This window comes from Ailuropoda melanoleuca, chromosome 14, assembly GCF_002007445.2.
Source record: "Ailuropoda melanoleuca isolate Jingjing chromosome 14, ASM200744v2, whole genome shotgun sequence".
Classification (NCBI taxonomy): domain Eukaryota; kingdom Metazoa; phylum Chordata; class Mammalia; order Carnivora; family Ursidae; genus Ailuropoda; species Ailuropoda melanoleuca.
The window spans coordinates 67,168,720-67,196,115 of record NC_048231.1 but is presented as its reverse complement, the minus strand read 5'-3'; the positions used below and the strand labels follow the sequence as shown (position 1 = coordinate 67,196,115).

The window sequence follows — 27,396 nt, the reverse complement described above, 5'->3', positions numbered from 1 at the left end:
TTGCCAGCTCTTGATGGGTGGGTAGTCACTCCTTTCAGTGGTTGCCCCCTGGGGGAGAAGGTAGAAAAACAGAGGGAGGGAATTAGAGTGACTTTGCACAGCTGAGCAGGTTCCTGCCGCCGGATCAGTGGCAAGCATTGGCAGGGCTCCACTCTGGGGAGGCTCAAAACAACCTCACAGTCTCATTTTTACCAATTGGTGCTGCTGTGTTGCCAGTGGTGCCCAGGGATGGGGGGATGGGGGCGGGCCTTGCTGCTCTTCTGATCATTTTTCTGCTTGGTTCAAAAAAATTGTTGAGACATGAATGGGAGAAGAAACAGGAAAAAATGAAATAGAAATCTGCAAGCAAGGAACATTCTTTTGATGGTTATGATTTCGTCGCCACTAAAAAGGCTCTACAATAATGTGGTTATTCATCTCCTCTTTTGTTTTGGGTGAAGAATTCGCTCTAACAAGAAAATGCTGTTATTGGTCGGAGGCTTGCCTCCTGGGCCAGACCGGCTCCCCAGCAACTTGGTTCAGTACTACGATGATGAAAAGAAGACGTGGAAAATACTCACAAGTGAGTGCCCTTCTTTATTTATTTACCCACCTATTTATTTCAGCTTAGAGCTGTCTCGATGAATTTGAAAACATGGCTAATCAAATTAGACATTTTATTGATTTGTTACTCTTTGGAGGTCTGTTTATGTATCACAGGGGATTTAGAGTAAAAGACTAAATTAACATTGCAGAGGTGGCCAATTTGGTAGCCAAATAGGCCTAAATTAAACTGGCCTAAAAGCACTGCGTGAGTTTGCGTCTCTGTGACAGAGAGGGGGTGGTCACAGAGATGTTCCGAAAGACGTGCCTCCGTTCTTTTTTTTGCTTATCGAAAAGTGAAAGGTTGGTTAATAGCCCTAGTAAACTTTCTCACATCAGAAGGGGTGTTTCGTTCATTGTCTTTGTAACTAACATTCATTTTGCTTTTTAGGCATTTTCTGCTCACTTGTCTCTAATCTGTGAAACTGGGTCCTAGGGAAACACTCCCCTCAAGAGAGCGAGAGCAGTAGCTCCACAGTTTGGATGGACGGGTATCCGGGTATCCGTGGCCTATCCCAGCTGCATTCAATTGTGCTTGCAAACTTCCACCCAGGACTCTCTTCCTCCCCTCCTTAAAGGGTCATTGTGTGTTACAGCAAACCTCTTGCCTTGGGCACTGAGATTGGGAACTTATTGTTATATCGGTTATGATTCCCAATCTGACTCAGTCATGGAATCAAAAATCATCATTTCTTGAGTGCAGCAGGCTGTGTGCACCAGTCCCCTTGTGGGCACAGTGGCTGCACTGGTCAATAAAACTAAATTTTAACTGTCAAAATTGCCCAGAGCTGTATAGATAAAATAATAAACGAGTAATTTTGATCCATAAATCAAAGCCATACATTTAAAACCGACAAAAGAAAAAGTTAGATTTTCTTATAGCATATGTCTTTTAAGCAGTTATATATTTTATCAGATTTTTTAAAAATCATTTCCTTTCCTCTTACTAAAAGCCCTTTAAAATAATAGAAACAGGACAACAGTTTGCCCATAAGAGCAGAAGAGGCGCAAAGACATGTGAGGTGGTGCTTGAAATAATACATTTTGGAGCTGGCTTACCCCGGTGAGACTGCCGGTAGCATTGTCCAGGATCTGCAACGAGGAAACTCCCTGGACAGCCATGCACTACGGTTGTAGGAAAGAAGTGGGGGGATGATAGCAGCAAGCTGAAGGAGAAGGAAGGAAGAAAAATAAGTTAGAAATCCTTAACATGGTTTTTATTCCCTTTTTTGACAAAAGGACCATTAATAGTGATTTGAACATCTGAATGAGTGACCAAGTTGTATGTTAAAGGTAAAACCAAAGAATCAATTATCTGACACTGATCAATAGAGAAAGCCTCCACAGACTAAGACACTGATGCTAGGAGGAGGAGAGAAGAGAAAGGAAAGACAAAGATTCACAGAGGCCAAAGAAGTGATACTCATTCACAAATCCATCTGCTTTCCCAAATACATCAGGCAAAGCCCAAACTGCTACTGGTTTGAAGCCCTTCATTAAAGGCAAAAAGATTAATTAAAGCATCGTGAATAATACCTAAGAAAAGTCTTACATTCATTTTAAACCTTGTTCGGAGACAGAGTGATCATCCAATTTATTCTCCAAACAGGGACACTTTAGAGCATGACACGGGGACCTACAGATTATACTGGGACAATAGGTATAGACTGGAACATAGGGTCACCCTACTCAAATTTCCACATTGCCTGATTTAACTCTTTACTTAGAAGGATGTGGTAAGAAGGCCTGAACTTTAATCAGTCAGACCTGGGTTCAAACCCATGTCTATGACCTTGAGCAAGGCATGTCAATGTCCCAAGTCATGGCTTCTTCATGTTTACTTATAAGTCACCTCGCACATAGCGTGAGCTCAACCAATTCCAGGTGTTATGCCCATTATTATATCACCACCAGCGGTCTCAGCACAAGGACTGTGTGGATCTTTCTACCCTAGAGGCGTCAGTCAACTCAAGCTCTCTATGCAGAGGGGAGACAAATTACACTGCAACAGATATAGCACTTGGACCCACGGTCCTGGAGCCAGGAAACTATTTTCCATAGTTTTCTTATGTTGCACGTGGTAATCTATAGATTCAGAAGTAGAGATAAATGTCGGTTGACTCCATTCACCAGGTTTGAAATGGAAGGAAACAAAGACAGGAATGTATAGAAAAGTTCTTATAATGGGAGCATACGCAAAGATCTTGAACCTCTTTTCTATAGTCAGGCATGCTTACAGCTTTGAAATAAATGTCTACTCTGCTTATGCTCTTCATTTCACTGGGACTTGTACTTTAAAAAATAGAGTTTATTACCTGCTGGGCTGTGACTACAAGGCCCCAAGTGAAGGCATATTTTTCAGGTTTGTTGGAGAGATAGAGACAGTTTATCTGGATCATTCCTGCTGTTGGTGTGCACTTTTTAATTAAGGCATCTTATTTGACTAATAACTAAGTCAGGTCACTGACAGATTTCCATGCTGTTGGGGCCATGTAACAATAAAGGAAGGACGGTTTCTCACTGGAATAGGAAAAAAAAAAATCCAAATTCTCCCTAAATCCAACGAAGCTTTAGGGATCTCAGAGCTTCCCACTGCCATTCTTTTGACCCTGAAGGACCGCTAAACTTGTTGGCAGGGAGAGGTGGATGACAGTCATGCTAGCAGACAGTGCCCAGCTTGGGGCCTGCTTGTTTATTAAATGGCTGTTTCCATATGAATAAGCAAATATGCTAACCAGCAAAAACCTAAAACTTGAGGTTAGCTAGAGCCTCTGAATCTTAGAATTCTTTGCCCACGTGGCTTGAGCATGCATTTATTTCTCAGCCTGTCTCGTAAAGACGCTCCTTCGAGAAAGATGGCATTGCACAGGCAGGAGCGCAGATCCCCAGCTACTGCAGCCACACAGCTTACACAAATTATATAACAAAGAAAAATGCAAAGGAAAGGCCATCATCACTTTCTCTAGATCTTACCCTGTTATGTTATGTTTTAGAATCACAGTTTAAGGGGTACACAAATAATAATAAATTGAGTGGAGGAGGGGAGTAGAAGGGAGAAAGTGAATCTACATCACGTAAATATGAAAACCAAATCCAAGCGTCAGCCAGTCCGCGGTCTGGTCTACCCAAACAGCAAAGGGAACAATTATTCTCACTGAAAAGACTGTTTTGGTAACATGCTGACACAGATTGCATTTTTATCCGCCTCTTTGGAAAAATCATTTAATATAACATTATATAATTAATGTTGAGAGTAGCAACAGACCTCTGTGGTTTCTCATAGAGAAAGTATTGAGAAATCACATGTACAAATGACTGTAAAGTCCTTTTGTCAGTGTAAAATGTTAAGTAATAACAGTAAAATTGGCATTGTTTTTCTCTCGACTGTTAATAATAGAAGGGAAGTTGAGATGCACTTTCGTTCATTTTTATTTTACAGTACTGCTTTCCCTGCATTTCTCACTCCTGCACGCAGTCTCCCGTTTCATTCTTAACTTATTAGAAAGCAGTACAGGAGACATGAATACTAAAATGGCCAGTGCAAAAAACATGCCTCCTGCACTTTGCAGGCCCTAAATCCTTGGTGCACAGATAAAACGAAACAATTCCCGTGGCTACTTTAGACATTTTCATAACACATCAAAGTTTTTATGAAGTCCACATGTAGAGGTCCCTTACGTCCCCCCACCCCCCTGCAAGGGACAGCACTGAGGAGCCTACTTTCTTCATGCTTCCCATTGGCCAAGGCCTTCACTGGTGGAGAAAGGTGTTTCCTGGGGCTGACTTCCTTCAGATGAGACATTCTACTTGTTAGGTGCTTGTTACTGCCTTCTATGAGCAATCATGAAGACTTCCCTTTAATAACGTTAAGATGAAAATTAGAAGAACTAAGCTAGAAAGGCATCTTCCTTCTTCTGGCCACCTCAGTTCCCTTTGCCGGAGGTAGGGGGAAATGGCCTTTTTCCCCCTCTTCCTTTCAGTTGATTTGTGGCTCTCTCTTCTACCTGATAGTTCAGGGATTGGGGGCCTTGTATTTTTCAGTGGCAGGACATACAGGAAACCATTGCATGGAGATTTCCTGGGCTGTCTCCTCTGATCCCTGGAGGACATAAAATTTGATCCCATCCACATGGAAGGGGTCCTGGGTCTGAGTGTCACTGATTTCTTTTAGGAGAGTCACAAAGATCAGAGGCTGGTGGACTCTTTATTTTATTTATTTATTTTTTTAAGTGTGGAGAGGGACTAAGGGTGAGGGAGAGAGAGAATCCCAAGCAGACTGCATGCCCAGTGCAGAGCCTGACCATGGGGCTCGATCTCATGACCCCGAGACATGACCGGAGCCGAGATCAAAAATCCGTTACTCAACCCAGCTGCCCCCTCATTCTTTCTTTTAAAATATACTTTCCAGGGATCCCTGAGTGGCTCAGTCAGTTAAGCATCTGCCTTTGGCTCAGGTCGTGATCCCAGGGTCTTGGGATCCAGCCCCAGGTCAGGCTTCCTGCTCAGCAGGGAGCCTGCTTCTTCCTCTGCTTGCTCTGCCTGCCACTCCCCCTGCTCGTACATGCGCTCTCTCCCTTTCTGACAAATAAAAAAAATCTTAAAAAAAAATATATATATATACTTTCCATAAATGTTGAAAGAATAGTACCAAGAAAGCAAATCTTATATAAGACAGTGAACTTCAGTTCCAAGAATAAATACAGGTTTGATCATATCCGATACCTAATAATTGCTGATTACTCAGGAAATAATAAGCCTGCACACTGATACTTTCACCTGGACTTCTTCCTTGGCCCCTCTGTTTCTTAATTTCAGTTTATTTCTTTGAGGATATGTTGGAGGGAAAGTCAAGTTAGTCAAAAGCTAATAATCATTTCTTATGATTATTTATTTAGAAAGAATGAAAAGGAAATTCAATTGAGGGTTTTATACCTGTGGGTTTCCTTTATTTATATTATCTTTAAACCTAAACCCCACAAATTATTTAATTTTATTTAATTTCATTTCATTTCTAAACAGGGATGCAGAAACCATAGACAGTGCATTTCTCATCGCTGGAGAATCTCAGAAAACAATTAGGTGCTTCCAGAATGACTCTGAAATTGCCCAGGGAAGAATTTAGACTTATTTACAGACTTCATTCCTTCATGTAACAAGCAATTATTGAGTACCCACTCTGTGCTGGGTGGGAGGGTAGAATGTGGATAAGATCATCTCTCCTTTCAAGAACCTAAGGAGGCAATTACAATAGAGAGTGTTAAGGAATTGAGAGGGGTGGCTCAGGGTGCTATGGGAGCACAGAAAAGAGACCCTAATCTAAATATGAAAGGTTAGGGAAGCTTTCCTCAAAGTGACCTTCTGTAAAGTTGAGAAAATGGGTAGGAATTATCAAGGCAAAGAAGCGGATGAAAAAGTGTTTTAGTAATAGGGTCTAGTACTGGGAATACCAAAAGGCAAGACAGAACTGGTGCCTTCTAGAAAATGAAATGAATTTGTGTATCTCTAGGAGAGCCCAAGGCTGGGAAAGTATGTGGTGGGCTGGAGGATTAACCAAGAACCATATTATATGGGACTATTTCAGGAATTGTTGAGATCAGTTTAAGAATTAGAACTGAGTGGAGTGCCTGGGTGACTCAGTCACTTAAGTGTCCGACTCTTGATTTTGGATCAGGTCATGATCTCAGGGTCATGATCTCAGGATTGTGAGATCAAGCCCCACGTCAGCCCCCACTTTGGGCTCTGCTGGGTGTGGAGCCTGCTTAAGATTCATTTTCTCCCTCTCCCCTGCCTCCCCCCCAAAGTAAGAACTGAGAGGTGTTAGTGAAAACATAGTGATCTAAAGACTTTATATAATAGCATGACAGTTGTCCTCTCTTAGCTTGGAACTTTTTATTTTGGTTCATGGAGTGATTGTTTCCATGACTTTGGACAAAGAAGGAGAGAGAATTGTGTTTGGACTTTTTAAATATGTTAGCATCTAATTTTACCTTCAATGAGCTCAATTCTAATTTGAGATACATGGCTGCACATTGCTATATATCTTGAATTATTTGCTGCTGTGTATTCATGCACCAGTGCATTAGTGGATTTTTCATAGATTTAAAAAAAAATGTGTGGTGGTCACTTCCAAAATACTGTATTTCAAGGAAGTTGGGTGCCTGGAAAAACTAGTTTACTTTATTTCTGGTTTGAATATAGCAGTTGCTTTTTCTCCAGAGATCAGCACGTGTACAAATAATTCTGATGCTTTCTTTACATACAAGCTGTGGTACTTGCTACTAAGTCTGGTATAAAGGGGGTATGAGTCATATTTGCTGCTTAAATGTGCTCTGTGTCATTCCTAGGCAAAGTGCAGACTAAGTCTGGCAAGCCAATGAATGTGAATACTCAGAGATTAGATGATCTGCTAGCCCAGCCCTCTCATTTTACACATTAATTTCATTCATTCAATAAATGTAATTGATATCTTCTACGTAGCAGCCATTGTTCTCAATACAGGGAAAACAAGGCTGAGTCAAAGCAGATATTATCATGCCCTCACCAGTCTTAGAGCTGGGGGAGGGAGGGAACCAGAATCAATAAACAATCCCAGGTAGTAGTGTATAATAACAAAATGTGATCGTGATCAGGAGGAAGAGCAGAGAGGTGTAAAGGGCGCATAAGATCTCGTCATGGAGAGACCTGGTCTAGTTTAGCCTTCTTGGAGAATCGTCACCAAAGAAGAGGCATTTGAGCTGAGAACTGAAGGATGAGACAGAGTCAGCCAAGTAAAGATGTGAAAAGAAGATTGCTCCAGGTTCGTTAATAATAGGTACGAAGACCCTGTGGAAAGAAGATGCATGGCTGAAATCAAAGACTAGCGGGCAGAAAGATAGGACACGTGGCTAAAGACATTTGCAGAAACTGGACCATGTAGGCTCTTCTATGGCAGGTTCACAAATTTGGCTTTTCTTTTAAGTGACTGAAAGAGAGGAGGTGTCATTCCCAGAGTCACACGATGATTTAGTGGCAGGATGAGGAATAGAACACTGGTCTCTGTATTTCCATCAAGCAGTGCTGCCTCATGTACCACGCCAATCTGTCTCACCAACAAGTGCCATTAGTCAAGAATCCAAGCAGATGAATGGGATTTAATCTGTGCTGACCCATTTCACTCATGAAAATCTGAATGGATCTAATGTACTTGTCATAGTACCACATTCAGAGAATAAAACTAGTATAGGTTAATTGAATGAATATCCTACTCCTAGAGATTAAGAATATTATCTCGGCTTCTGGACTAAACTGCAAGTTATGATATGTAAGTGATAAAATTTGCATTTAATATTATTGACAAGCCATAATTCAATGCAGATTTCTTGACATTTTAACTCTGTCTTTGAAGCAGTGTCAAAAATGAAACAACAAAACACAATACCCCCCCCACACACACACATAGCCACGTCTTTCAGGACAGATAGATCTAAATGGAAATACACCCCCAGGCACTTGCTGACTGTGAGCCCTTGGTATGCTGCTTTCACTCTGATCTTTCTCATCTCAAAGTGAATACAATTCTACCCACCTCTTAGAGTTATTGCGAGAATTAAATCAAATAATACAAATAAGGCTGTAGACTCAGTATCTGGAAGATAGTTATTCCTCAAAAAACTTTTATTCTATTTTAGTCTATTTTGCATATAGCCAAACAGAGGAAAGCAAAAGATTGAATCTTGCCTTCTGCTCTTATCATCAGGAGTTTGAGAAAGAAGACACACCTTTGATTCAGAATGAAATTTCTATCTATTTCTAGCATGAAGCTGTGTGTATCAGTCAGGGTGGGCTAGATTATGCTGTGGTAAGAAACAACTCCAAAATCTCAGGGGCTTAAGCCAACAAAAAATGTATTTCTCACTCATGCTATGTGTCCAACACAGGTTGGCGGAGGGCACCTGTTCATCAGAGTCAATTAGGTATCCAAACATATGGGGCTGCATCTTAACATGTATCTTTATCATCAACACAATGGGGGAAGAATGTGCCACAGTGTCTTGCACTGGCAATTAAAAGTGACATTTAGCATTTATGCTCAGTCACAAGACCACATCCCACTTTAAGGGGGTAGGGAAGTGCCATCTTCCCCTGGTTCAGGAAGAAGAGATTCCAAGTATCTGGTGAACAGAGCAATATGCCTACTGTAATCTGTCCTACTGGACATTAAATAGTCCATGTACTCTCCTTGCCATGCTCAAAGTACACTTGTTTCTCCACACAGGGAGATCACCACAAATCGTCAAGCTCACAGTTCTCCCAGTACCAGGTTCATTTGTTCTTGATCTTGATCTGGAAACAAACTACTCGTTTCCTCCTGCATCATGCTCAGTGGTGGATTAGGGACAGGATCAGCTCAATAAGTATTTTCATTTGGAAAGAGCATAGCAATTTAGCAATCCCACCAAACAGACATTTTGAACGGTGCTTATTCAATGTCGTGTTCCTTGATTAGGGCCCTCCCTAGTTCTGCTTCTTGTCCTTTGTTCTCCATGGCCCCTGGAGCCACCTTATGGGAGATTCTTCTTTTTCCATTATCATCTTTGGACATCTCTGAAGTAAACCTGAGACTATGCTCTTCCTGCGAGTGGAAGAGTTTTTAAGTACCTTTTATGTCTGTAGACGTTTAAGTCTCGAATTTCCACAGCCTCTTTTAATCCAGGCTGGTGGGTCTTTTGGCAATTAACTCCCTAGAAAACGTAGCTATCTTCTTATGTTTATATCCACTCCATGGCCACTGACCATGTCCACAGTTCTTTTCCGATAACACTTAGATTGCTTTTTCCTTCTTCCCCCCCCCTTTCTCTCCTTTTCACACACAAGCACATACACACTCTAATACTCTATTTTTACCAGTCTTCAAGGGGAAAGCCCTCTTTTTACTCTTTTCCCTGAGTTAGAAAAATTTATTGGTTATCTGGCCCTTTATTGAAACTTTCTTCTGAGATACTCGAATGTGGTGAAATTACTACTGTGAGAGCCATATTTTTAATTTTGTCTTTGTCAGCTAAGTTGTAATTTACCTATTTTGCTCCAAATGCGCCTCCTTTTGTGTGTGATGTACAAAACTGAAATCTCTTACCAGATGAGATTTAAAAAATTGCTTCTTCCAAGGCCACATACTCCTGTTTCTGGACTCCCTTTCCTTTCACTTCTGCTTATAAAAGGGCCAACTTTGTTTGTGAGATCATCTCTTTTCTGTAAATCTTGCCAAGTGCTACCAACAGCAACCAAGGCACATTGTCAATATTCTGTCTTCCAACCTTGTAGTGGAGGATTATTAAATAAGCAATCTGCTAAGAAGAGCAAACAGCAGTTTTCCCAAGTGGTATTCCATGCCGTACCATGAACGTCCATCTTCCCACCCTCCTCGTGGTCAGCCACTGTCACCTTCTTGATTCCAAAGCCTGTATCAGTCAGATTAGGCGAGGGTAGGCTAAGGGGTCATAACAACAATCCCCAAATCTTTTTTTAAAGATTTTATTTATTTATTTGTCAGAGAGATTGGGAGAGAGCAAGAGCGAGCACACAAGCAGGGGGAGCCCCAGGCAGAGGGAGAAACAGACTCCCCACCGAGCAAGGAGCCCAATGTGGGTTCAATCCCAGGGCCCTGGGATCAAGACCTGATCTGAAGGCAGATGCTTAACTGACTGAGCCACCCAGGTGCCCCAGCAATCCCCAAATTTTACTGGCTTATTTCTTTTCATGTCATCTGTCTATGGTAGGTTTGCTGGGATCTCTGTTGACTTCTTATTCCCATCCTCAGGTTCATGACAGCTCCACAATTTGACTTGTCACTGTTGCCTGGCAAGGGAGAGGACAATTTCACTGACTTCTTAAGCTTCTGCTGTGAATTTAGCACATTTTATTGGCAAAATAAATCACCTAGTCACACCTAACTTCAAAGTGGCTGAAAAAGTGCAGTCCTCCCACGCTCTCAGAAGGATTATAAAAATATTTCTTTAATAGCCCTAATGATTGCAAACCATGCACCCTTAGGTCCAGAGAATAATGTGGTGCACTCTTCTTATCACATGCAAAATAGCCTCACTCCTCCTATAACCAGTTATGAGTTAGAAGAGATAGCTTACTGCTCCATGCATCTGTCTATCTGTTCCTGTCCTGGTGTGACTTCATCGTCAGGACCGATATTTATTCACAGAAGATTGGATGCCTCTATATTAAAGGAAATGTTCAAAAATACATTCCAAATATTATAATGCATTTGGGGTGGAATTTTTAAAATTTTGCCTCCCCTCAAATAGTGTAATTATGTCTGACTTTATGCGATTTTCATTATTTCTACTGCTTATTATATGTATGTAAACTACTAGTATCTATAGTATAGATATGCAAACAGGTATATAGATGAAAATTGCATTGATACACATAATTCCCATAGAACAAAATGGTTTTTATCATTTAAAAAAGAATTGAAATGACTTTCAAAATTACAACAAAAAATGGAAAGATAATTGGGGTGAGTGATTTTTATATGCAAATATCTCCATCAAAATAAAGGAGTAATTAAGGCAAAGCGCAAATAAGCAAACTGTTCCTTCTCAGATCCCTGAGATCACTTTGCACTGGAGTTTGGAAGTAAATCTATATTTCATGACTATCTGGCCAGTTAGAAATTGGTTTTGTGTATCATACACAAGATGACCTCCTGACTGGGGAGCGGTCACTCTGACCACACCTTTGTATTTATTAATTACACTGTTTTTGATGGAGCAAATGGTTGTATTTCACGGAAGTTACCCTAAGAGCCTGGGCACATTCAGCTGCCTTCAACGATGGTTTTGCTGAAAGGGGAGTGCTGAGCAGACACTTTCTTACCTCTGGTCTGGATGCCAAGGCAGACTACTGCTCCTTACAGCGTGTGCTAATTATTAATCCTACCGGCATGCCTTGTTTGGTCATTAAGTCTTAATTTCTTTAAAAAAAATTAAGATTGAACTCCAGTTATTTAGCTAGAACAATAATCATTGTGAATTTCAAAGACCAAAATCTTCCCACATTTTTATGTCGAGAACCGCAAAGTGATTTCAGAAAACCCTACTGCTAAGGCAATGATGTATCGCTTTCGCTTTCATTATATGTTTTTAATCAGAGCATGACTTCACACTAGACAAAGCGATGCTTTATGCATGGTCTCACTTGTTTTTGCTAAAATCTTTTGACATGATTAATTTTACTTTAATGCTTTTGTCTTGTTGTAATGGTAAGGATGATGGGTATAAACCAAGCAAAAATACATGCTTTTCTATTATAATGCCTCTGAGCATTAAAAATATCTTCTGAAAAGGGGGAAAAATCACAGGAGACTGGTCCGACTGGAATTAAATTTCTTGCTACCTGAACACAGAGTACATGAGATTAAAAAAAATGATTCAGTCATTGTTTTTAGTTTTATTTTTGGTATTTTTTATAGCAATTTATTCATCTGTCTGATTGGATCTGAACAGGAGGAAAGAGATTGTGGCTTACAGATTTTTTTTACCTCATTTGTCACCTTGTAGCATTTACTTCTCGGTATTAAGGGACCAAAATATTAACCAATTTTATACGAGGTGTACCTCGAACCAGATGAAGGGAAAGCATGCCATACTTTTCCATGGGGATGCCTGGCATTGGATAGAGGCAAGTTTTCAGCTATACTAATTTTCGGTCTAAAAGAATGAGTACAGCATCCTTTGTCCAAATTACAGAAAAGCAGTGATGTAAATGATTTTATGAAGAACACAGTAGACCATTCAGCAAGTGAGACTTGCCTTGCGAGCAGCTGTCCAAGTATGGATTCTACCCTAGTCACTTTTTCTTCTTTCTTTAATAAATGATGATATTTGTTTACCCGTATAACAAGAGTATGACACTTTCCTTTTTTCTACACAACCTGTCTAAACTTGTTTTACTTGCCTCCCAAATAAACCTTGTTAACAATACATATATCATGCAGCATTGTCCAGTGGAATTTTATGCAATGATGGAAATGTTCTTTCAAACGTCAAAGTCCATTACAGCAGCCCCTAGCCACGTGTGGCTATGGAGCACTTTAAATGTGGCTACAACAGAGAAACTGAGCTGTGGATTTTATTTAATTTTAATAAATTTCCACTTACAGTTGCCTCCCGTGGTAAGCGGCTTCTGTAACAACAGCACAGCTCTAGATGACAGAAAGCTTTGTGATGCTCGCATTTCGTCTGGAAAGCTGTCTGCCACCCCAGCCTTGCTGGTTCAAACCTATTCCCCTCTGTACCAGGAAAAAAATAGGTGACCCTATGAAATCACTAAATTCAAAGAACACCCGGTGAACCACATGCGAGAGCCCCCTTCTAGGTACTGAGTTTCACCTTTTAATGTCTCATTCTCTTCTTCTGCAAGTCCCCACTTTTGCATCTAGATTACTGGTGTATTCATTTCCTGGAACTCCCATAACAAAAATAGCAAAAACTAGGGGACTTAAAACAACAAAATGTATTGTCTCCTGTTGTTGGAGGCTAGAAGTCTAAGGTCCAAGTGTCGGCAGAGCCAAGGGCCCTTCCAAAGACTGGAGGGGGGAATGCTTCCTCTCTTCTTCCTGGCTTCTGACGACTCCTGGCAATGCTCAGTATTCCTTGGTTTGTAGCTTCATTCCTCCCATCTTTGCCTTGTCTTCACATGGACTCCTTCCCTCTGACACTCCTGTGTCCACATCTTTCCCTCCTTTCTTGTATAAAAACATCTGTCATTGCCTAATCCAGTCTGCCCTCATCTTAACTTGATTACATTTGCAAAGACCCTACTTCCAAAGAAGTTTATGTTCACAGTTCCTAGGGGTTAGGACTTAAACATATGTCTTTGGAAGACACAATTTACCTCACTACCCCTAGCAAATGACACACATAAGGAAAAAGCACAACAAAACAAAGAGACACAACTATGTGGGAGGCACACAGTCTAGTCACTTCACTAGCATTTATTCGTTTAATTCTTACACCACTATGGTATTAGGCACTATCATTATTTCAGCTAGAGATGACGAAATGGAAGCACAGAGATATCAAGTCATTTGCTCAAGGTCACACAGATGGTAAGTGGCAGAGCCAAAATGTGTACCCAGATAAAGCTCCAGAGCCTGCACTCTTCTGTTTCTCATCACTGGAGTAGTAACAGAGTGTATTGTAAAAAGAGCTACAGGTGAAGCAAGACTGGACAGGCCACTTCAGCACTTCATGCAGGATAAAATGGAATATTCTCGGCACAAATTGAATATGTTAATATCATAAATATGCCTATTTGTTTGTTGAACTTTCCACTATCCCCTTTGTTATTAAAGACCAAAAGAAGAATTTATTATTGAGTTATTCCTAGGGAAAATCATTCTAGAATGAGATGACCTTCCCTTCTAGGGGACTTGCAGCTCTTGTCACTGCTCTCTGTGAGTACCTATCCGCTGGCAGAAATCATAATTGTAGGATCTGTGTGCCAAGACATGGTTTGCTAAGGAGGGAAAAGCTGTGTGTGTCCACTTCCTTGCTGTTTCGTCTTGTACTAACGACATGGACGGCCTCCTTCGTCTGAAGCGTGTTGGTAAATCTCAGATCTTCGGTTCCTGTCTGGTCATAGATTTGTTTGAAGTGTTTCATTACTGTAATCACTAAGTTTACCAAATACCAGTAGCTGCTCTTGTGTGCACATAAACATTTCCTAGGGTTAAATTACTTCTTCCACGTTAGAGCTTTCTTTTTTTTTTTTAAATGACAGAGCTTTCTTTTTTGTCTTTATTCTTGTCAAAAACCCAAGTCCTTTTTTCCCACCTGAGTGATGATCAAAAGATCTATGTTCAGATGAATTAAGGAGAATTGTAATGGTTATGTGCTTTCAATCTTATTATTAAATTTGCAAGGTCTGATATCTTACATTGTGTTTGTCACAAATACACGTAAATGGGTTTCTAGATCTAGTTCAGAAATAACCCAGGACGGTTCTCCTATTTCGTGTATGTGTATCTCTAATGTCCAGTTCGTTTGCTAATCTCCGCATCGGGGTTTCATCGCCATCTGGTCTCAGACCCTGAACTGAAAAGCTTAGTAGATGTGAGCCCAGGATGAAGCCAGAAGGGGGGCACTACTGAGCACTTTCACTAGACAGAAAACCTTTCTTGACCTTTGGAAAATTGTTAGGTTTCCCATACTCTGTTTTCAAAAAGAAAACAGAAACATAAAATACATATCTTTTAAGAGGCAACTTCCGTTCTTTTTTCCAAGTGTAGTCACTGACAAATATGATGGCCAATGCCTGATTGTGCCATGATCTGAGGAAAGCCAAAGATAAGAGTTCAATTCCCTCTACAGCTCTGCTGGCTCTGTACGGAGGGAATTCTTTTTCCAAGCCGGGGGCTGTGCCCTACCGCTTCATACAGGCACCTGTGACTGTTGGTAATGCAAGCCCTCTGAAAGAGAGGACGGGACAGCGCAAATCCATTAACACTGCTGGAAAATAACAGCACATTGATTCTGCTGAACGCAGGCTAGTAGCATCACCCTCGTGCATGTTGCTTCCTTAAGCAGAACTGATGGGGGCTGGGAGGGCACCAAGCAGTACCTTCTGAGGTCTTCTGAGTTTCACTTGTTTGCAGCATATGTCACTTGACAGAATGCAAACACATGAATATAAACACATTTCCCAGAATAAATAATTTCTACCACAACTTTTCCTTTCGAGAAAAAAATATGTCAGTAGTAGTTGTCTATCCAGGGGTCAACAAATTTGCTCTATAAAGGGCCTGATAGTAAATCTTTGGGGTTTTGTCTGGATAAGGTCTCTGTCACCTCTACTCAACTCTGCCGTTGTAGCACCAAAGCAGCCATAGACCACACGGAAATGAATATGTGTGGCTTTGTTCCAGGAAAGCTTTATTTATAAACATAGGTGGGGAGCTGGATTTCACCTGCAACCTATAATTTGCCAACCTTTGCATTCTAATCTAAGGACATAACGATTTTATTCATAAATCATACCTGTTGGTGGTAAAACAATATTTATGGTCTCATAACTAACATTTTTTTAGACTGACTAAGCCCTTTACTTGCATTGACTCATTCAATATTCACAACAATCCCATGGCACAAGGCCCACTATGACTCCCACTTTATGGAGGAGGAACCAAGGCTTTAAGAGGTAAAATAGGGGTGCCTGGATGGCTCAGTCGGCTGGGCATCTGCCTTCAGCTCAGTTCATGATCTCGGGGTCCTGGAATCAAGCCCCACATCTTGTTCCCTGCTCAGTGGGGAGCCTGCTTCTCCCTCTCCCTCTGCCTGCTGCTCCCCCTACTTGTGCTCTCGCGCTCTCTCTGTCAAATAAATAAAATCGTTGGAAAAAAAAAAAGAGGTAAAATAGTTGTCCAATGCCCTGAGTAAGAAGCAAAGCCAAGGGGTCCCTGGGTGGTGTAGTCGGTTAAGCATCTGACTCTTGGTTTCAGCTCAGGTCATGATCTCAGGTCTTGAGATCAAGCCCCGCATTAGGCTCCATGCTCAGTGCAGAGTCTGCTAAAGTTTCTCCGTCTTCCTCTGCCCTTCCCCTCACTTGCTTGCTCTCTCTCCCTCTCTCTCTAAAATCAATCAATCAATTTAAGAAAAAAAGAAGAAGCAGCAAAGCCAAGAATCAAACTCAGGTAATCTCGCTCCATAGATCACAAATCATTAAATCAGAAACTCTTAAATCACAAACCATACTGACCCCCAGGGAATATTTTGTGACCTTCACCTTCAACTTTGGAGGTAGACTTTGCTCTGAACATAAATGAAACACTTTCTCTGCCAGCACCAGGAGAGCAGACATTATATCTACCTTGTTGATTCACTCCACTCCCCTGCCTGGCTCACAGGACACAGCCCACAGACAGTAGGCAAAGGCTGAATCGGGGATTACCTCTCACTCTTGCCAGCGCCACAAGCCAGTCCCCAGAGTAGCTAAACATTGGCTCAACAGCCATTGGGTCCTCCAGGAGGTTATCTACTGCTTGTGCTGAGACAATGTCAGCCCTTAAATGTATGCCGTTACATTTTTCAGCTTGTCTTAATTCTATCTTTGAATTTGCAAGTATCTGCTATGTAAACCAGCCTCTTTGCAGACTATATATGCAAAAGCAGTAAAGGATAAAAAGATAAGGAAGGGAGTTTCAATTTTAGCAACACCAAAATATCATGAACATTTTAATTGAGCATTTATTGTGTGGCCAGCATTGCGTTGAACAGATTGCATACATCTTCTTATTGAGATCCCATTTTAAGGCAGATGTAACTACCCTGGCAAGGATTTAAAAACTAAGTTTTAGGATAACAAAATAACTTGTCGAAAATTACAGTTAATATTCCAAGGCATGAATTTTTTATTCCTGAACCTGGATGCTTAACCACTGTATGGTACTGTCTTCGCTGAGATGCTCTCTCTCAGCCTCTATGGCTTGAGGCTAAATAGATGGAGAACTTCTTTGTGTAAGACGTTGTGCTGCAAGCTTTACATGGGCTCTTCAGAGTGACAACGTGAGGTTGAGATCATTATTTTCTCCATTTGTTAATGAGGAAACCAAGGTCAAGGAGTATTTCCGAGATAGTTCGGTGGAGCCAGAATAGGAAACTCACCAGTTGTTTTCTACCTCTTCAGCTCAACGTTGTACTGCTTTTATCTTGTCAGTATGATTTTAAGGCTCAGAGTAGGTATGTACTGAGGGCTCTCCAGGATAATAGAACTTTACAAGTGTATTTATTGGATACATTTTATCCTCATAACAATCCTCATAATATCCCTATCCAGTCGGTACATTTGGAAAGCGCAGTCCAAGTCTGTCATTATTGAGTCACCCAGAATAACCCTGTGAGATAAACAGGTCAGGCATTATTATCACTGTCTGACATATGAGGAAACTAAAGTTCAGAGTGGTTAAGTGACTTGTCAAGGTCATGCAATAACTGATGAATTTGTGACTCAAACCTGTGGCTTCTGACCTAATTTATTTCAGTGTTCTTTCTATTAGGCCATGTTCTATGAAACCTTATTAGGAGTTCTTTGACCTGTAACTGACATTATTTGATCTCTTTCTAACACGATATTTTTTTTTTCCAACTGGATTATTTAGAAAAGTATGTATCAGAAGCTTTTAATTCACTGGAGCCGTTTTGAATGGAAAGTAATTAACTCCTTGATGAAAATTTTGCAGACAAGAGAACCCACAAGGTGCCATATTAAAGCTGAAGCATACTTGACAAATAACACAGGATTCCAGCAGGAAGCAGACATAAGAGCTGCTCCCCTCATGGAGTGGTGCACCCCCCTGTCCTATGCCCTGATGCCAAAAAAGTGGGGCACTGTTCCCACCCAGGTCTGAAAGGCAAAGAGAGGGAGAAGTTAGCAGAACCAGGGACAGAGGGGCTGTGTTGAGATTCTCGAACAGGATCTTCATTCAAACAAAAGATGCAGCCCACACTGACCCAGAAGAAGGAAGCCAGGGGAGGATATACCCTGACCCTCCTCTCCTCCTCCCCCCAGTCTTCTGAAACCAAATCCAGCCAAAAGCCAGAGGAAAGGGAGCCCCTAGATGTTGTTAGTACAATTGATACCTGGAGAACTGGGCAGGGCACTGGGAGTAGTGAAGGGATCTGCTGGGATGATCAGAGGAGGCCCACCACTCACTATCCTTTTTTTTTTTTTAAGATTTTATTTATTTATTCGACAGAGATAGAGACAGCCAGCGAGAGAGGGAACACAAGCAGGGGGAGAGGGAGAGGAAGAAGCAGGCTCATAGCAGAGGAACCTGACGTGGGGCTCGATCCCATGACGCTGGGATCACGCCCTGAGCCGAAGGCAGATGCTTAACCGCTGAGCCACCCAGGCGCCCCACTACTCACTATTCTTAAGCTGCCTTTTATTATAGACCAAACTTGATGATCGCAAATGTCAAAATGCAGATACGTTTTCAGTTCTTTGGAACTGTAATACCTACTTTAGCTTCCCCCAGTTCCTTAACACTTGAACTGTTTTATATTTTCTTCTGGATCTAACTGGCTCACTACCAAATGAGCAAATTGGGAGTGGAAGCAGGGAACAAAGGGGCAGTGACATGATGCCACCAAGCCTGTCCACCAGTAACAGGTCAAGCCTGCAGCCAGCATTATCCCAGGCGCATCCCTCACAGTAAGAATAACCAGGAATTTTTGTTTGCCTTTTAAAAGATGAATCACTTTTCTTCTTCCTTATGATTCTTTTTACGAATAGAAGCCATTGTCCGTGGGACAGCATTGTGCTTTGCACACCTTAATGGTACAAAGTAAAAATTAGGGGGCGCCTGGGTGGCTCAGTCAGTTAAGGGTCTGCCTTTGGCTCAAGTCATGATCTCAGGGTCCTGGGATTTAGCCCCACGTCGGGCTCCCTGTTCGGCAAGGAGTCTGCTTCTCCCTCTCCCTCTGCCCCTCCCTACCTCATGCAGTCTCTATTGCTCTCTCTCTCTAATAAATTAATAAAATCATTTAAAAAATGAAGTAAAAATTAGTGGTCTGATTCACCTTTACTGGAAAATACTATTGGTGTTTGTAGCAAGAACTGAGACCACCGTCTTCAGTAGTGTAGTTCCCTATTGGGCTCTGTGAATTCCTTATTCACAGAGCACAGATCACTCCTGTATTGGCTCCTCTCCGTTTTCCCGCGTTCCTCTGAGTTACGTTTTCCTCTCGCATTTTTGTCACCGTCATTCCTGTCTTGTTAGACTTGAGGCTCTGTTTCTGATGAAGCAAAGGCACTATGTATCTGAGAGATGTCATAGGTTTGCGCTGGGGCCCCCTGATTGTTACTAAATGTAGAAGGAAAAGCTATTACTGGCAGGGTCCTACGGGAAGAGTCATCCAGTCTCTTTTTCAAGGTCAGATGGGTAACTGCGGATCAAAATGGGTGAGTCAGGCAAGTGAGTTCACTGTGCTTGGGCTCTGAGACAGAGACTATTAGAGAAGGCTTCCCCAAACTTGTGAGAATTAAGTGTTCTAACATTCTTCACCACATAAAGATTTTTAGACTGGTAACTGAGGAAGGCCAGCCATGTGAAAAAGAAGAGCTTGATTAATTAGCCATTTAAAACAAATGTGTCAAGGTTGGGGGAGAGGAGGCCTTCCCTTGAGTGAACAAAAAACAGGTAAAAATGTAAATTTTATGGGAATCAAGCCTGAACGAATGCTCAGTGAACGTAGATGTCAATAACGAATCATTCTTAATGAGTATTATTAACTTCAATAAAAATCTAGTTTGAAAGTCATTCTATTCCTTTCTTTTATCCCTTAAATAGATGGTTCCAAATAGGAGGAGCTTACCTCTTACCTTTTACCTCTGCCCGTTCCTATGATGTATGGCCCCAGGGCGTCAGAGCTGGCAGACACCTGCCGCAAACCCACGTTGCCCCAAGACCGCCCAGAGGTGTGCACCCCTCGGCAGACTACCAAGAAATGTCCAAGCTTTCTGCTGGCAGGATTTTAAATATGGACTTTGCCACTTTTGTTGTCCCCTGTCTACTAATGTTACCAAAGTGTCCAGAGGCATGGAATTGAGGGCATAACTGTTAGAGTGGCTTAAAATTCACCAGCCACAGAGCACCAGCACACTGCTGGCCAGTGTGGTGGGGGGAGAAAGCCTTCTCTTCAGAGAACTCACTTTGTTCTCTGCAACTCTACTTTTCACCTTGCTACTGTGCCATCACCATTCTCCCGCCTTTCTGTTTAATAAAACCAACGTGAAGAATCTTAAAGTACAGGTGTTTCCAAAGGAAAAGAAGAATAACTTGAGGAAGAGGAGAGGAATGACAATTTTTAAATTGTTAATATGTGAGGAAGCCTGGTGGGCCTGGTACTGAAATCATGAAGAACAAGGAGGGTTTTATTGGGCGATGAGTTTGGTCCAGAGAGCGTCCATTCTGTCCTCCTAGCACTTCTATTATATCCTTCATCTCAATGAATGTCGTATCTATCTGGTGAAGTCATCTTCTTACTCTGAAAATGTGGCTTTGGGAAAAATGTACTTTCTCGGGTACCTCCCTGGTTGCTTCTTTTCGAGCTAGGTACTAGTGTTTGGCAAGACATCATGCCAGCCCTCTTATCCCAAACGTTCATCCTGCATGTGGCATCCATGATGGTTGGTGAGGGACCACTAATCTATGTTTCCTTCCCAGACCTCTCTCTTAAAACTGACTACTGTATTTCCAACTGCCTCCTGAACATCTTCATGGCCCCAGAATTGTTATCTTGCCTTCAAACCCATCATCGTTGTTCTGTATTGAAGTAAATGACATCTTCATCTCCCCTGATCTGAAAACTTAAGTTTCATCCCTGACTTGTCCTTCTCCTCTAATCCCTTCTTCATTCTGCCAATAAATGTTGTCATTATTATCTTTTGTTTTAATCCATTTCTTCCTCTCCACTCCTATTGTCAGTCCCATAACTATAAAATCTTCCATGAATCACCAGAACACGCAAGATGAAGTCCACCTCCTCAGCATGGCTTCTAAAGCCTGCCTCCCCAGATTCACTTAGATTGTGTCTCCCACCCCGCGCCTTTTCCTCCAGCGTTTCCAGACCACATGCAGATCCCTGAAAGGTAGTCCCTTCTAACACCTAGGCCGTCGCTCATGCCCTTTCTTCTGTGTGGGATGCTCTTCAGTTCTGTCTAATTCCACACGTAATTGTGCAACACTTGTCCTACTTCAAGCCTTGTGCTAGGAATTTGGGATACAAATAAGACATGGCCCATATGATTAAGGTCTCCACAATTTTCACAAGAGAATTGGTTCATAAATAAATAAATAAATAAATATAAATACAAGTGTGTCAGTTTGATATACTATGATAGGCCAAGATAAATGTAGGGATGGGGTGTTAAGGGAGCACAGAGAGTTGCAACCACTTAGCCATGCACCTCCTTCTGACCAGGTTCCAGCATCACTCCTGCCCCACCTCTAGCAAATAGTTGCTGCTTCCTCTGCGGTGTCACCCAGCCTTGCCCCACTTACCTTAGAAAGCTTATTGTTTCGTGTGGTAGTTGTTTCTATGTCTGCCTTTCTAGACTGCAAGCAAGAATCTTGTGTCTTATTTCTCTTATAGCCACTGTGTCAAGCATATGTAGTCATTATTGAAGAAATGCGCGAGTAGTGTCTGAACCACAATAGCCGCTGAAGCAACCCTGGCAATCAGTAAACTCACAGATACCAAAGCCACTTTACCTTCACGTCTTATTGATACACTGATCAGTGTGGATGAGGTTACATCGTATTGTGTGAGGTATACATACGCACACATATATATACACGCTCACACATACATACGTATGTACATGGTGTTATATACATATATATAATGTCAAATAGTGAGGCCCAGAATGCTTATAGGTGTTAATGGTGAGAGAAATGCCCAGTTTATCCAGATCTGTGAATAGTGGACTTAAGGGATATAGACATATTTATAGTTCAAGTTTGGGCAAGCTCTGAAAATGTATTCTTTCCTATGGACTGTGTACTAAGTGCCTGCCGTAGTTGCACAAAACAGGTACTAGCTAAGTATTTGTTGAGTAGTGTGTTTCCATCAGATTGTAGCACAGCGTGTTATACATTTTGATGAAACTAGGGGGTGCTGTTTTGATGAAGTGTTCATGAAAGCTAAACTGCAGCGATATTGTTGAATATAGCTATATCACTGTAAAATACACCAGGATTAAACATAGAGTGGAACATGGGGTGCTTGGGGTCTCAGTTGGTTAAGCCTCCGACTCATGATTTCAGCTCAAGTCATGATCTCAGGGTTGTGAGATCAAGTCCCACATTGGGCTCTGGGCTGGGTGTGGAGCCTGTTTAAAATTTTCTCTCTCCCTTTCCCTCTGGCCACCCCCCTTTTCTCTAAAAAAAAAAAATTGAGTGGAGTTTATTACTGTGACTATAAAATAGTGAATTTTTTAAAATTCTGATCAGTGTAATAAATTCAATTTAAGAATTGGCTTTCAGTGTAAAAGAGGCTCTTGGATAAAATATATGACACCAAATGCTGATGGGAACCTATATTCCAAGTTCATGTTATTCAGTGAAAATGAGACACCTCAATCTAATCTGTTTTTTGGTGGTAGTGCTTGTTGACATTTAGTATCTGGGCTCTCTTGCTAATCATAAGACCCTCGGTAAAATATTTACATGTTCAGAGCCTTGGTTCTTTCTGTTCTAAACTCTAGAAAATAATCCCTGCCTACCTCACAGGAGGTACATGGGAAAGTCCCATGTAAAATGGCAAGTGACGCAGAAGTGTGATGAGTTCTTACTCTGGCCAGAGAGAGTACGATATGAACGAAAGCTGAAAGTGACATTGCATTTTAAATTGAGGAAGTCACAAAGAGTTGGGAACTGCTGAAAGGTGCGTTGAGAACAGGTGTAAGGGGTCAAGTGAAAACCATTTAGATCTTATTCTACAGTCAGTGGGAGGTCACCAAAAAATCTTTGAGCAGGGCAATAACATAATTAAACCTGTATTTTAAAAGCTAATTTGGGGTGAATTGGAAAAGGAGAGATTGGAGACAAGCTAACCTTTTATTGCATAACCCAGGCAGGAGATAATAAGGGCCTGATATAGAGCATCGGCTATGAAAACAATGAAAGAATAGCGAAATTAGAACTCATTTTACAAACAGAGTTAGACATCATGTGGTGATGCTGGGTAGTAGGAGATAAGAGATGGTCTGGCTTGGCCAAATGGAGCTGATGCCTTTCCTCAGAAGAGGAAACCAAGAAGAAGATACAAGTTTAGAGGTGAATAGATTTAGTCTTAAACATCTGTGTTGCACTGTCTCTATTCACCACATCCAGACTTGTGCCTGGTACATTGCAGGTGACTATTTGGTGAGCATACCAATGAAGAAAGGAAGAATTAAGGACTGGGAGATATTTAAGGAAAGGTATCCAGAGAGGACTGGAATTGGTCTTTATGACGGGAGAAAATGCTAGAAATACAAATTGAGAAGTCAGCATTAAGCAAATAGTATTCTTGACATCTGAAAGGGCAAAGAGATGGAGTCAAAAGAGAATTAATGACTCAACTCTAAGAAAATAGGATTATGTATGTCCAATGCCTGGTATAGAGTAGGATTCAATTAAGAGATATTTGTTAAAGAAACGAGTGGAGGAATGAATGAATACCAACTTTTCAGGAGAACAGCTGGTTGTCTCCTAGTAGCCCTTTGTTTTGTCTGAAGTGTTTTGTCTGAAGTATCACATAGACTAATTCTGCAATTCATCATCTGTCTCCATGAGGAACCATGAATTGTAAGACCAAATTTCAGGCAACCATGAGGAACTTCTTCCCCTTGTCCTTCTCACTTCCACATGTTTTCTTTCCATTTACTTAAATCTATCAACAAACTGCGGTTATAACAGATTGTTCTTTCCTTATGACTGCCCATTATACAACAGCAACAGGAATTTTTCATAAAACTTTTTCATGCAAAATGGGCCAAATAGAACCAAAATATTCAGTCCTCACTTAAGTTACTGTGACCCATATATACAATACGATGCATTAGAGTTATTGGTCCAATACCTTGACCACCACTGGGAAGGCCAATTTGGAGAAAGAGGCCATTTCAGTCTCAACCTGAGTTGATTTTGCTCTTATGGGCCCAGCCTAGATGGGCAGATGAGGAAAGCAGGACAAATAATATGTAAAGATTAAATTAAATCTAAAGCCTTCAGCAGGCTCATGTCTATGTAAAAGGCTCATGTCTATGAAAGTAATATTTGAAAAAAATTTAAATACGAACTAGATCTAAAATGATGTAAAAAACCCAATTTCTAAATATTAATTATATGAAGTGAAAGACTAAAATTGATTGTTAAAAGTCAATCAAACTAAAAACTTCACCATTTATAGAATTTAAATAACCTTATCCTATTCTTTCACTACACACCCCTGCCCAAAAAAGCAAAGTTTTTCATGGCTGATACATGATCAATTTATTCACATTTACCACTGCCCTTTGGCTTTACCCACCTCTGAAGGATTAAATAACCGAAGGACAGGCTGAAAGGAGGTAACAGAAGAAATAATAATACTGGAATAATATATGAGCCAGACCAGTGGTCATTGAATAATCAAGAGTTGACTATATTCCTAAAATATAGTCATCGTTTATCATTTAGTCCAAGAAATCTCGTCTCTCAGCTAATAAAAAAATTTTCCTTAAAATTACTTCTAAATGTCAGATGAATGTAATGCAAAAAATGAGAACATAAAATTAGTGTCTGTTTTCAGAAGCACCATTAAGGCCTTTTAGTAATTTCACTGACTTTTTAGATTTTCCAGCTGAAGATCTACCTAGAGATTTTTTTTTCGTCTCATTATTGTATAGAGGAAATGAACTTTGAGCAGTCCTTGTCAGCTCCGAGGCCCTGTTGGTTTGACGACTGCTTTCCCTACAGAGGATGATCCTATCGATTGGCTATAGTCATCTTTGTTAAAGATTCAGAAAGTTAACTGCTACTTGAGGTGAGAAGCTATAATTCAGAGGACCTAGGTTAATATGACAAGAAAGAGTAGGAGATATGTTGAAACTACTTAATCATAAAAGGATCACCCATGGTTTAAATGCTTGTATTATTTGTAAAAATTGGAGAGTACTTTAAGAGAAGGGGGAAGACTATTTTTTATTTTAATTTTTGTTAATGTTTCAAGTTTTTATTTGAACTGCAGTTAATAAACATATGGCGTAATAGTAGTTTCAGGAGTAGAATTTAGTGATTTGTCACTTCCATACAACACCCAGTGCTCATCTCCCCAAGTGCCCTCCTTAATGCCCATCCCCCATCTAGCCCATCACCCACACATCTCCCTTCCAGCACCCCTCAGTTTGTTTTCTTCACTAAAATGTTTGCTTCTTAACTGAAAGCAGGTTACTATTTTTTTTAATTATTTCAATAAAGAGTAAAAGACATGTTGAGGCTACTTTAAAAAAAAATGTCATCCACAGCCCAATGCCTTTGCATTTGTAAGACCCCAAGAGAGAACTTTAAGGAAAAGGTCTTTATTCTTTCAACTTCTCTAAAACGTTTGCTTCTTAAAGCAATTTATTTACCGTTTTAAAATGTGGTGTGATTATTCCCGAAAAAGCAAAGAAAATCAAATAATTTTCCCAACCATGTATACACTAAATAGAGAAATACAAGTTTATATTGATGCGTGGATCAAAGTTGCTTGTAGACAAAAGGGCAGCACTGGGTTCTAATTGATTACACCTGTGCCACATACCCACCACAGGACTTCTCTGCAGATCTTTCAATTATTGGGCAATCTGGCCTACTTTAAATACCTGTCTTTGATACTATTAGCGTAAGATAGCACTGCTAAGTATTTGTCCATATGAGTTCCTAAAAGAGAAAATAAACGATATTGCCTTCAGCACCGAGGTATGAAGTGTAACAATAGGTTACTATGAGCGCTAGAGAATCAAAGCAAGATTTTGGTCCATCTCAAATATTTGGAAGTACTTGAGAAAAAATGAAGTAAAGAAAATAACATTGATCTTATTCTCCAGCTTGGAGTGATCTGCATCCAAAAAAAAAAAAATAGATGAACACTAGAGTTTTTAAAAGATCCTCTTAATTTTGTCTTACTGTTGTACTTTTCCTCTTTGTTTCTGCTGGCCTTAGAGCCCCATCTCTGAGCAGAGTTCTTGAGGCTTTTTCTGGGGGGCAAGCAAAGAACAGTGTACACCATCTAGTGGCTCAGTTCGAAATTGCAGCAGTCCGAGGAAGGCGAGGTTGAGCAGGATGCGGTAATGGGTGTCTGCCGCCGTGGCAATTAACAGACACTCCTTCCTTCAGCATTTCTCCTACTGCCTGAAGAACACGGGAGTGGTTGCCATGAATTCCAGAGGGAAGCCCTCACTGCACATAAAAAGATTCAATCTAGGAAGTTAATTTAAATAGCCCACAGTTAAAATCCTACTTTATCCTGATATGTATCTATAATTACTGTGCTTTAATGAGAACTTTTTACTTGCCTGCTTAGTACCGGAATTAATATTACTACTGTAACACTTTGTTATATCACGAAGTGAGCAACTAGGATGAAAGACGAAATAGGTTCCATTTGTGATCATACGCTAAGTGAGCTGCGTGTCTAAATCGTCATCAACCAGAGCTGTGGTTGGCAGTCTGAACTCCTGGAGAACCACGGAGTCATTGCAAAGGGCCCTTGAATCCACCCTCGCAAGGCTCGTTCTCTGTAAATGAGATCTGGGATGTCTTCTGCATACATTAGATTCAAAACTGCGATTCAGGGGCGCGTGGGTGGCGCAGTGCTTAAGCTTCTGCCTTCGGCTTAGGGCGTGATCCCGGTGTTCTGGGATCGAGCCCCACGTCAGGCTCCTCCACTGGGAGGCTGCTTCTTCCTCTTCCACTCCCCCTTCTTGTGTTTCCTCTCTCACTAGCTGTCTCTCTCTGTGTCAAATAAATAAATAAATAAATAAAATCTTTAAAAAAAAAAACTGTGATTCAAATGTAATTAATAAAAGAGCATTACTAAATTGTCAATAGTTTGTTATGTAATTTTCATCAATAAATATTAGTATATCATGCTCACCTAAGAATCTTGAAAAAATATTTATATTTATGTAATTTATTACATAAAAAGATAGATTTTCAAGAAATATAATGATCCTGGGATGCTTGGGTGGCTAGTTGGTTAAGCCTGTGACTCGATTTTGGCTCAGGTCATGATCTCAGGGTTCTGGAATTGA

General features: G+C 40.9%; 1 protein-coding gene across 1 annotated transcript in view; it reads left to right on the top strand.

The window, feature by feature from the left end:
• Nucleotides 1-27,396, top strand: part of LOC100474571 (kelch-like protein 14) — a 96,957-nt gene that overhangs the window by 27,918 nt on the left and 41,643 nt on the right. Inside the window, exon 3 of the mRNA XM_034642807.1 lies at nt 441-562. Coding sequence (XP_034498698.1) covers nt 441-562 — 122 coding nt within the window. The remainder of the gene's footprint in view (nt 1-440; nt 563-27,396) is intronic.